At 39.4% G+C, this 11,437-nt stretch overlaps 1 protein-coding gene across 2 annotated transcripts in view; it reads left to right on the plus strand.

The window, feature by feature from the left end:
- RFX7 (regulatory factor X7) overlaps positions 1-7,892 on the plus strand; it is a 121,317-nt gene extending 113,425 nt beyond the window's left edge. For both annotated transcript variants that reach the window (XM_006210956.4, XM_015245009.3), the window contains exons 9-10: positions 221-516; positions 1,749-7,892. In XM_006210956.4, coding sequence (XP_006211018.1) covers positions 221-516; positions 1,749-5,021 — 3,569 coding nt within the window. In that variant the 3' untranslated portion in view covers positions 5,022-7,892. The remainder of the gene's footprint in view (positions 1-220; positions 517-1,748) is intronic.
- Positions 7,893-11,437: the final 3,545 nt, after the last annotated feature.

Raw genomic sequence — 11,437 nt, forward strand, 5'->3', positions numbered from 1 at the left:
CACCTGAGTTGAACCATATTTTAAGATGTCAATTAAAACCGTATTGACAAACATTTATAAACTGGAAGTCTAATAATATTTATGCTTTATAAAGAAATTGTGAATTAAAATTTGCTGGGTTTGGTTGCTTTGTCCAGTAGATGGCAACATAGTCAAAGAAAGTGAGTTGTAACCGCCTTCTAGAAAAGAGTGTTTAGCTTTCCTTTCTGTTTATTTTCAGGAATTAAAGGAATTACCCAGCCTTCTGCTTTTATACCTACAGCTGAAAGTAATTCCTTTCAGCCTCAAGTGAAGACTTTGCCATCTCCTATTGATGCTAAACAGCAATTGCAACGGAAAATACAGAAGAAGCAGCAAGAACAGAAACTACAATCCCCTCTGCCAGGAGAATCCTCAGCAAAAAAATCAGAAGGCGCTACAACCAACGGAGTGACGAGTCTTTCTAATGGAAATCCTGCAATCCTCTCTCCTCAGCCTATTGGTATCGTTGTGGCAGCTGTCCCTAGTCCCATTCCGGTAATGTCATTACTGTTGGCCTTACTGGGGTGGTAGAAAGTCAGTTGTTTAATTCAGAGTGGCACATGAGAAGGAGACAAATATAGATGTAGATTCAGTTGTAAACTGCTTTTGTGACCACGCACAGATTTCAGTTCAGTCGGTTGTCTTTAATTCAGGATGTACGTTGTTGATTACAAAGTGAGCTATGAAACGAACATAGGTGAAATTGTAAGACATATAAGTACACACATAACCAGTCAAGAGGTTTATTATGTAAGAGATGTGTCATTGTCAGAGTTGTTTCATCTCTAGCTAAGCAAAGATGACACAATTGTAGCCTTTTTTGGTTTAAATTTTTTTTTCTTTTTAACATTCAGGTGGAGCAAAATTGTAAAGTGGGTTGGTGATGTATTAACATAGACCTATCTCTGTGGCTTGCTGGCCATAGGACCCCGGGGAAGTCCCTTAGCTATTGAGTCTCTTTCTTCATCAACAAATCAAGGTTATAGTCTTCTCTTTTCCTGTGTCACACAAGTGAGGCTATGATGAAGGGGCTTGTAAAATCAGAGTTCAACAATTAAAAAAAAAATTTTAATGAGAGTGCATCACGCTAAAGCAAGGTGATATTTTATGTTGCTATTTATTATGATATTATTAAGGAGATATTTTATGTTGTTTTTCTTGTTCTTGTTATCATCATCATCATCATCATCATGTCATTAAAACCCACTACCCAGGAACCATACTCTTGTTGCACTATTCACTGTAGAGCAAACATGCGAGGCAGTAGTTTTATCTGAGACCTCATCCACAGTGGTTTATCACTAATGTCGAAGGTAGATCCATTTATAAGACAGTGTCTCCTGTGAGTGAATCATCTTGGCACAGACTCTAGTTGGATACCTTTAGAGTTGCACGTTTCTTCAAGATTTTATCTCCTCTCCCTATAACCTTAAAAATTATTGTTTTGGGAAGTATTCAACACAGATGTGAAGTTTTTCATTGAAATCTCAATATTATTCTTACATATCATTGTATTTGGTAGCTATATGGCACTGTGCTGCATTTATTGTAATAGGTATGTGTCTGGTTATATAGAATCTACTCTGGAAGAACTCTTACCTAACACGAACTGTCTTTTTTCTCCTTTTAGCATTACATGTAATGAATTCCTTAATAATAATGAATATATGAGTTACCGATCATAGTCTAGACTTGTTAAACCTGCTTTGTTTTCCACCTTTTAACAGGTCCAGCGAACCAGGCAGTTGGTAACTTCTCCAAGTCCAATGAGTTCCTCTGATGGTAAAGTTCTTCCCCTCAATGTACAGGTGGTCACTCAGCACATGCAGTCTGTGAAACAGGCACCAAAGACTCCTCAGAACGTTCCAGCCAGTCCTGGTGGGGATCGTTCTGCCCGGCACCGCTACCCTCAGATCTTACCCAAACCAGCCAACACCAGTGCACTCACCATCCGCTCTCCAACCACTGTCCTCTTTACTAGCAGTCCCATCAAAACGGCTGTTGTGCCCACTTCACACGTGAGTTCTCTGAATGTGGTGAAAATGACAGCAATATCCCTCACACCCAGCAGCAGCAGTGCCCCTCTTAAACATTCTGCCTCGGTAAACAGCGCTACAGGAACCACAGAAGAAGCGAAGACCATTCCTCAGATCAAGAATGGTTCTGTGGTTTCACTGCAGTCTCCTGGATCCAGGACCAGCAGCACCGGGGGAACATCCGCTGTGGAGGTCAAAATGGAACCTGAAGTGTCATCAGATGAACACCCTGTGCAGTGCCAAGAGAACTCTGACGGGGCTGACGCACCCAAAACAACGCCCAGTGCTCTTACGGGGCAGAAAAGTCATACAGATGGAGGAGTGCAAAAACCTTCAAATGAAGGTGTCAGTGAAATAAAAGCAACTAAGGTCTGTGACCAAAGGACCAAATGTAAAAATCGCTGTAATGAAATTCTGCCAGGCACTTCAACAGGCAATAATCAAAGCTCTGTCACTGTCTCAGTTGCCACTCAGAACTTAACTTTCACCAGCACCAGCTCACCATCTAATGGTGACTCAATAAATAAAGACCCTAAATTATGCACTAAAAGTCCAAGAAAGCGACTGTCTTCTGCATTGCAAGAGTCCCAGGTGCCTCCTGTAAAGAAACCAACCGTGGAACAGCTTTCTGCAGTTGTCACCGAAGGTCAGAAACCAGGCAGTGTTAAGAAGGACCAAAAGGTTCCACATTCAGGGAAAACAGAAAGTTCAGTAGCAGGTGCTCAGATTCCTAGCAAGATATCAGCAAATGTCAACTCACACATAGTGGCAAATCAGCCCTTGAATTCTGCTCTTGTTACCAGTGATTCTGCTTCAGAACAGCATACGACGCCATCATCATCTCCAGACATAAAAGTAAAGCTTGAAGGCAGTGTCTTTCTCTTGGATAGTGATTCAAAATCAGATGGCAGCTTTAATCCAAATGAATGGCAACAGGTCACTAAGGATTCTGAATTTATATCTGCCGGCTGTGAACAACAGCAGGATATCGGTGTTATGACAATTCCCGAGCACTCTGATATCAACGACTTAGAGAAATCTGTTTGGGAATTAGAAGGAATGCCACAGGACACGTATTCCCAGCAGCTGCACAGCCAGATGCAAGAATCTTCGTTGAATCAAATACAAGCACAGTCTTCAGATCAGTTACCTCTACAGTCCGAACTGAAGGAGTTTGAGCCTTCTGTCTCCCAGACGAATGAGAGCTACTTTCCTTTTGATGATGAACTTACCCAAGATAGTATCGTGGAAGAGCTGGTGCTCATGGAGCAGCAGATGTCGATGAACAATTCGCATTCTTACGGTAACTGTATGGGAATGACCCTTCAGAGTCAGTCAGTAACGCCAGGAGCGCCGATGTCGTCTCATGCCTCCAGTGCCCACTTCTATCATCCAATCCATAGCAATGGCACTCCAATCCACACACCCACTCCCACCCCCACGCCTACCCCCACCCCAACCCCCACGCCAACCCCAACATCTGAAATGATTGCTGGGTCTCAGAGTCTGTCACGAGAGAGCCCTTGCTCCAGGCTAGCCCAGACCACACCTGTGGATAGTGCTTTAGGAAGTAGCCGGCACACACCCATTGGTACTCCACATTCTAACTGCAGCAGCAGTGTCCCTCCCAGCCCTGTTGAATGCAGGAATCCATTTGCATTTACCCCAATAAGCTCCAGTATGGCGTATCACGACGCCAGCATTGTCTCAAGTAGCCCTGTGAAACCGATGCAAAGACCCATGGCCACACACCCTGACAAAACCAAGCTTGAGTGGATGAATAATGGGTATAGTGGGGTTGGTAACTCATCAGTTTCTGGCCATGGCATTCTCCCAAGCTATCAGGAACTAGTGGAAGACCGTTTCAGGAAACCTCACGCTTTTGCTGTGCCTGGACAGTCTTACCAGTCTCAATCCAGACATCACGACACTCATTTTGGTCGTTTGACTCCTGTCTCTCCTGTGCAGCATCAAGGTGCCACTGTAAATAACACCAACAAACAGGAGGGTTTTGCGGTCCCTGCCCCTCTTGATAATAAAGGAACTAATTCGTCTGCCAGCAGCAACTTCAGGTGCCGGAGTGTGAGCCCTGCTGTTCATCGCCAACGTAATCTTAGTGGAAGCACCCTCTACCCACTATCTAATATCCCTCGATCTAATGTGACCCCCTTTGGAAGTCCAGTAACCCCAGAAGTTCATGTTTTCACAAATGTTCACACAGATGCATGTGCCAACAACATAGCTCAGAGAAGTCAGTCAGTTCCATTGACAGTCATGATGCAAACAGCCTTCCCGAATGCTCTTCAGAAGCAAACAAACAGTAAAAAAATAACCAATGTTTTGTTGAGTAAACTTGATTCTGACAATGATGATGCAGTGAGAGGTTTGGGCATGAACAACCTGCCCTCCAATTACACAGCCCGGATGAATCTCACGCAGATTTTGGAAACTTCCACTGTCTTTCCTAGTGCCAATCCGCAGAATATGATCGATTCCAGCACTTCTGTTTATGAATTCCAAACACCATCTTACCTCACCAAAAGTAATAGCACCGATCAGATCAGTTTTTCTCCTGGAGATAATCAAGCACAATCAGAAATTGGAGAGCAACAATTGGATTTCAGTAGCACTGTTAAAGACCTGTTGAGTGGAGACAGCTTGCAAACCAACCAGCAGCTGGTAGGTCAGGTAGCATCTGATCTCACTAATCCTGCGTCTGATTTCTCTAGCGATATCAGGTTGTCTTCTGAACTCTCAGGCATCAGTGATTTGAACACTTTAGACCCAAATCTACTGTTTGATCCAGGTCGTCAGCAGGGACAAGATGATGAAGCTACACTGGAAGAATTAAAGAACGACCCATTGTTTCAGCAAATTTGCAGTGAATCCATGAGCTCTATGACTTCATCAGGTTTTGAATGGATAGAAAGCAAGGACCATCCTACTGTTGAAATGTTGGGTTAAATTGTGTTTTATAATATGTAGCACACTGTATCTAAAGACATATGTATTGTATTTGTCTTAATGGAAGTGCCTCCCGCAGCAGAAACACTTACTATTAATTGTGACATTTTAAAAGAGTTTGCTGCAGAAGTGGTTTCTTCTTCAGTAGGAAACGGTTAGACTCGCCTCAGCTTTTAACAAGTTTCTGAAGAGAGTAGGCTGTAGAAAAACAAGTATTAGGTTTTAAAATTTTATAACGTTCCCCATTTAATCACATTGTTTGCTAGTAAACAGAAGACTCACAGGCTTTTACAAGAGCAGTCTAGATCTTTATTTTGTGTAAGTTCATTTTAATTCATTGGTTTATCTGCACAGATTTTAGAGGAAACCATTGATTTTAGGTATAGGCTATTTTTTGTTGTTGGCATTATCTTTTAGATATGAAATCATAGCTAAAGTGAACTGTAGACAAGAAGGTCTTCCTTGAAACAGGGATAATATTCAGGTTATTATAAGTATGTAGGCTTGAAGCATAGAGCTACTGTAGGATGACAAAAAAAAAATCTCTATAGGACTTTCTGGGACTTCAGTACCATTTGCACCTGAATGAAGGGCTTAAATAGGAGAAAATAATGGAAAATTAAATATTAATGTAAGGAAAGCAAAAGCTGCACTAAACATTTTAAAAGGAAAAACTAGTAGCCATTTATATTTGTGACCTTGCATTAGTATTATTTTAAAATGTTGATTTTAATGTGGAGCTAACACACATAGGGACATGCACACGTGCACACACAACAAATAATTCCAAACATTGTAATTTAGTGGAATAAATACAAATGTATTAGGAAATATTTTATGTTTTATTATTTGGTAGTTGAGATAGGAGAATTTAGAAGGAAATAAAAGCATTTTCTTAGTTTCATCACAATGTCTGCATGCACATATTAAAATTCTAAGATTTATTTTGAAGATTTTTAATTGTAGTATTCTTAAGTCCTCAGTTTAGTGACTGACTCCTTCACTCCTCTTGAATTTAGAAATGCAATTTGATCATGAGGTCCCTTCGAAAAACAAATAGGCCAGGAAGGAGATAACATAAAAATCGGATCGGAAAACATTTCGCCACCTGAGGTCTGAAGCCACAAATCTTTATATCTCTGATAAAACAAAGGGGATACCAATAGTACTTGAAGAAGAAGAGCATTTTATAACATGCTTATTAATTTATTTATTGTGATAACCACAATTGCAAAATAAGCACTCAGGATTTGTTTTAAAATGTTTCTCTCTATGGCTCCCATTCTGTTTTGTGAATAATTATTTATGAATTTCACCCTGACAGAAATCTTCTCACTAGTTGACAGCTTCATAAAAGTAAGTTTCAAGATCAGTTTCAAATAGACTTAAAAATTGCCATTAAGTTTTCAAAGCTAACATTAAACCATTGCTGTGCTACCTTGAACCTAGCTAAGCTTTCCTTTACCTTAATTAGTAAGCCAATCAGAAGACTACAATCAATGAATATTTAACAAATGTGATGAAGGGTTTAATTTAATAAGGTTTTCATTGCTCAATAAATTTGCAAGGTAGGGTATTAACATATTTTGATAAATAACTGGTGCTAGGGTTGGCTCAGAGGTTTATATATTGATATGTCCTAGTTACTGGCATTTGTGTGTGTTTGCTGTTATCTTGATTTAATGATCTGTTAGATATTTTTTTTCTTGATGCTAGTTATTTCTTCACTGTACATTGAGACACAGCACTACTGCACACCAAAGTATGCAATACCCAAAGGAAACTGTGTGATTTCTTTTAACAAATGATGGGAGCCTTTCTATATGAAATACTCTGAAAAGGAGATTTTGAGGCCATTCTAATCCCTTGTTTACATTATTAGCTTCCTACTAATATAAAAATAATGGAAATCTTTTTTGATAAAAATATAGACTGGAGGATTTTTAACCCCCTGTACAGTATTGCAGCAAACACTTTAAATTTGGTTGAATTCGTCCAGCAAACTTTCTGGGGTTCATATATTGCACTAAATTTGTTGAACCTGTGGTAGGCACATCTCTTAGGATAAATGCAACCAATACAGTCCACAGATTAAAACTTTTTAAATGTGTTTCATTATGAAAAGACAAAATGTCATCAAAGTGACAGATAAAATTGTCTTATGTAGCAATGTGCATTGATCTCAATGAGATATTTCTAATTCTTATTCTCTTACCTGAGAATATTACAGCAGGAAGAATTAAGTTTAGTTTGCTTCACCATGTTAATACATGATCACAAAATGTGCATGAGTGTTATTGGCTTATCTTGTACAGTACTAGGTATTCCTGTAACCACTTTTTTTTTCCCCCCTTGGCTGTATTGAACCTGGTTCAGTGTTAACCAGACAAGCATAGTTATTCACAAGTTATTTACTTTTTTATGTTTACTAATTCTGCTTAGTTGTTGTTGAATATGTTCTTTTCTCAGATTATTTTCATCGTTTTGATGTTTAAAACATTTTGCATACTGTTTATCATGATAAGACTTCATGAAGTAAATAATTTTGCATATAATTGCAATAAGCACTGACTTTTGAACTGAAAAGAAGGAAAGTGTTTTTTTGTGCAGTGCATCCGAGGTTCATATAATAGTCCTGTACTATAATGTGCTTTACTACACCATAAATGACAAAAACAAGCCCTGTTTCATGTTTTCATTTAGTGCAGAAAGTCAAGATCTCCCCAGTGTTCTGTTGTCTGTTGTACCTGCTGAAACTACGGTAGTTGAATATTGCAGTAGCATTTCAGTTCTCTTTTTTTATTGAAAGTGCTCAAAAATTGTTTTTTAAATGTTTTCGAAAACAATTAAAAACATTTTATATTAAACTGACTGGATCTTAAGGTGATTTATGGGATCTACTTTATATAGGCCGCATGCCGTTTTATAAACAGCCCCGAAGCCATTCTTCCTTTGACTCCTGAAATTCAAGGCAATAGGAAAAAATCAGCACCAGGAGGAACAGTGCTGCTAGTCTGTTCTCTGCTACTAACCTGGAAGGCTGCACAGATACTTCGTTCATCAGAACTCTGCTGTTCACTTAGAATTTACTACCAGAGAATGGTACTTGGCATAGACCTTTATATTGTCATCCCCCCCCCACAAAAGCTTTCCTTTTGCTCATTGACATGTATTGTTTGCTTTAAAGTGTTCGCCCATGAAGTATCTAGATGTGGATATTTTGGAAGCTTTGAATTGAAAAAATAATTGAAAAGTGGAGGGAATTTTAAAGCATAGCTATGTCCAAAAGCAACATAGGCATTTTGGTGAACCAGAAGTACAAAGTGATAAGTGCACTGAACTTGTAAGCCAGCACCTGGGCTGTAGGTCTGGAAGCAGGAAAGAGCAGCCATAAATTTCAGCTCCTAAAAAATAAGAAGCCAGCTTTTGACATGGAGATTCCTCGCTCTTGAAAGGAAAGTAAGATGCAGCAACAACCAGTGCCAGGCCCTGAGCCAAGCAGCATGCTCCTTTGTGTATACAGATCTGCTTAGATCCGTGGTAACCCCACTGTCACCACAGGACTGGAGCCTTGAGTGTGGACGGGTGGTGGAAACAACTGTAAAAGGAAAGAAGAGAGTGGAGATTGAGAAGAGGGGAGGTGAAGAGCAGGAAGACTCGTAAAGGAGCCTGCAAACTAAAATTCTAAAGTACCTGAAGAAAAACTAACCCTGAGGAAGACAATCAGCAATCACTCAAGATAAAATAAAAGAAGTAGCGAGCTATCTGGATGTTACTTTAAAATCGTTCATTTAGGGGGATTCTCAGTGACAAGGGGAAACTTTTTTTTAATATGATCAAGAATAAGCACTGGATATGGATAATGGAACCAGTAGGAAATTCTAGGGGAAAAAATGTGTAGTACCTGAGATGCTTTTGGCGGTAAGAGAAAACCTAACACTAGCTTTAACCATAAGGACATATCTCATTTTAACATAATGAGAGCTATGGAGATAGGGAGGTGCATGGGTTCATTCAGTGACTCAGTGTTATCAAGAATCAGACTCTTGTGTTCCTGTACCACCCTCTTCAGCTTTGCTTTTATGTGTCTATTGCCTCATGGTCACAAGATGTCTACCACAGCTCCAAATATTGCATCTTCATACACCCCAAATGAGGTGGCAAGGGCAGCTCTCAGCGTTTTATCAGAAAGAAAAGTCTTTCCCAGACTTTCCCGTTAGGCACTCCCTCCCAACCCACTTCCACCTCCCTCCCCCACACTTAGTCCCGTTAGACAAAACAAGGTCAAAGGCCCACCCTAAAACCAACTAGTTTAGATTCTTGATTCACCTTTTATAGCTATGGGAGGGGCCCATTTCCAGGAGCATGTGGTCATCCACCTAAAATGAGTTCTATAACCTAGAAAAGATACCAGGACCTAAGATCTTGTGCCCACCTTTGAGAGAGACTCATAGTCTTGTGAAGAACTAATTACATGTTCTTTGAGAAGTGCCAATTAGAAGTATAGATAACATGCTACCTAGAAGGAAAGAGCTGAGAATTCAGACTTAGAAGATTCAAGAACTGGGCAAAAGAAGGTTCTTAGTAAGGGCTACATTTAGAAGTAGCCTGTTAACCAGTTTAAACTGTTAACTGGAATCCTGCCTTCCCTCTCTGAGTTGAAAAATCAAGCATTATTGCGTATTGTAAATGCAAATGTCCTTAGTATCTGTTACCATAATAGAAGACCAAAACTTTGATTCTGCTCAGTCTGTAGAGATTTATTTTGGTATATATTGCTATAAATGAATTTTTAAGTAATTAGAATTAATTTGCAGGTGGGATCATTTATCAATAGTATATAATCTGAAATTTTTAAAACTATGTATATGACCAGCCCTGGAGCTATAATCTGCTTGTAAGGGGAGAAATGGAAAAAAAAAAAAAAACCCGCCATTTTCAAGATAGACTTTATTTCTAAGAAGTACTGAATTTTTTGGAAGGAAGGGAAAATGATTTTATAAATGAAATATATTGTGAGAACAGCCTTGCTACTGTATATACAATATTTCCTTGCACTAGACCCTGTATTAAACACTTGGCATATATGCTCATTTTCTCATTGTAACAATTCTGAAAAAATACCATTTTTCAAGTGAGAAAATTTTAGTTCAGAGATAAACTGCTAAGGGTAACAGGGAGAGCGGGAATTAACTTGGTTCCAAGATCTAGTTCTTATGCTGTACTTAAGATACTTGTTCAAATTACCTGCTGTAGTAATTTGATTTGGTGGCTTCTTTGAAGTTTTCGTTCTGGCTTAATATTTAGAATTAAGTTTGATCTTTATAGGGAATTTGTTTCTATTTAGACTCTGAGTTTTATATTTCTTATGCTTCCTTTTCATTTTTTGTTGCTTTTGAATTTTTACCTGTATTTTTTAAAAACTCAGTTATTTGAGTTCTTTTCCCTCCTCTCTCATTCTTGGAAGTACATGCCCTGGTGTATGGGAAATCAAGGGAGAAACTAGATTTAAATAAACCACTTTTTAAAATTTCATCAGGAAATAAAAACTAGACAAAAAAAGTTTTGTTAAACAAATGATAAAATGTCTAAAATATGCCAGTCCCTGTGCCAAGGCTAGAGAAGGTGTCAGTCATTTTGAAATTTTACAGTACAATGAGGAAGATGCACAAAGAACAGGACTGCAGGATGCAGTGATGTCACTGTAGCAGAGACTGCTGTTTGCCACTGATACACATTCTCCTAGCCATCTGTGCCAAAGTCTACATTTACCAGCTTCCCTTGTTAAGGGGGACCACTTACCAAGTACTCAGCCAAAAGATACAATCAAAATATTTGTGTGTGTCTTTGTAGTGCTCCTGCCCTCCTTCCTCCCAGCCAGCTGGGATGTGGATATGATGACTAGAACTCTGGTAGCTGCCTTGGGTTCGGCGGTAAAGCCACGTGCTAAGGATGAGAGAGGAACAAGATAAAAGGAGCCTGAGGGCCTGATGACAGAGGGGAGCTGCTCTGCTGGTCCTGACTGCTTGCCTCTGGATGTGTTTTCCACGAGATAGAAGCCTCTTTCTGGTTTAAGTCATAATTTTGAGTTTTCTGTCACTCAACACAAATCCACATTCGAACCAACATAGCCACCAGAAAGAAGGTTTTAAGCAGGAGTGTGGCATGTTCAATTAGCATGGGAATCACTAAGCCACCATGGGTTTCCCTGAAGGAAGGCAAACTTACGTCTCCTCTTCATTGGAATTGGCAAATCGGGAGAGAACCTTAGAATGCCCTGATATTAGCACAGATTTGATATTTCATAACTGTTCCCCCTGCAAAAAAAAAAAAAGTACAGGTGGAGTCTAAGCTTCTTAAACAACTATACAGAATTAATGGATCAAGTTGAAAGGCATTCTGTCATTGTTGTCAGA

Source organism: Vicugna pacos, chromosome 6, assembly GCF_048564905.1.
Source record: "Vicugna pacos chromosome 6, VicPac4, whole genome shotgun sequence".
In the NCBI taxonomy this organism is placed as follows: Eukaryota; Metazoa; Chordata; class Mammalia; order Artiodactyla; family Camelidae; genus Vicugna; species Vicugna pacos.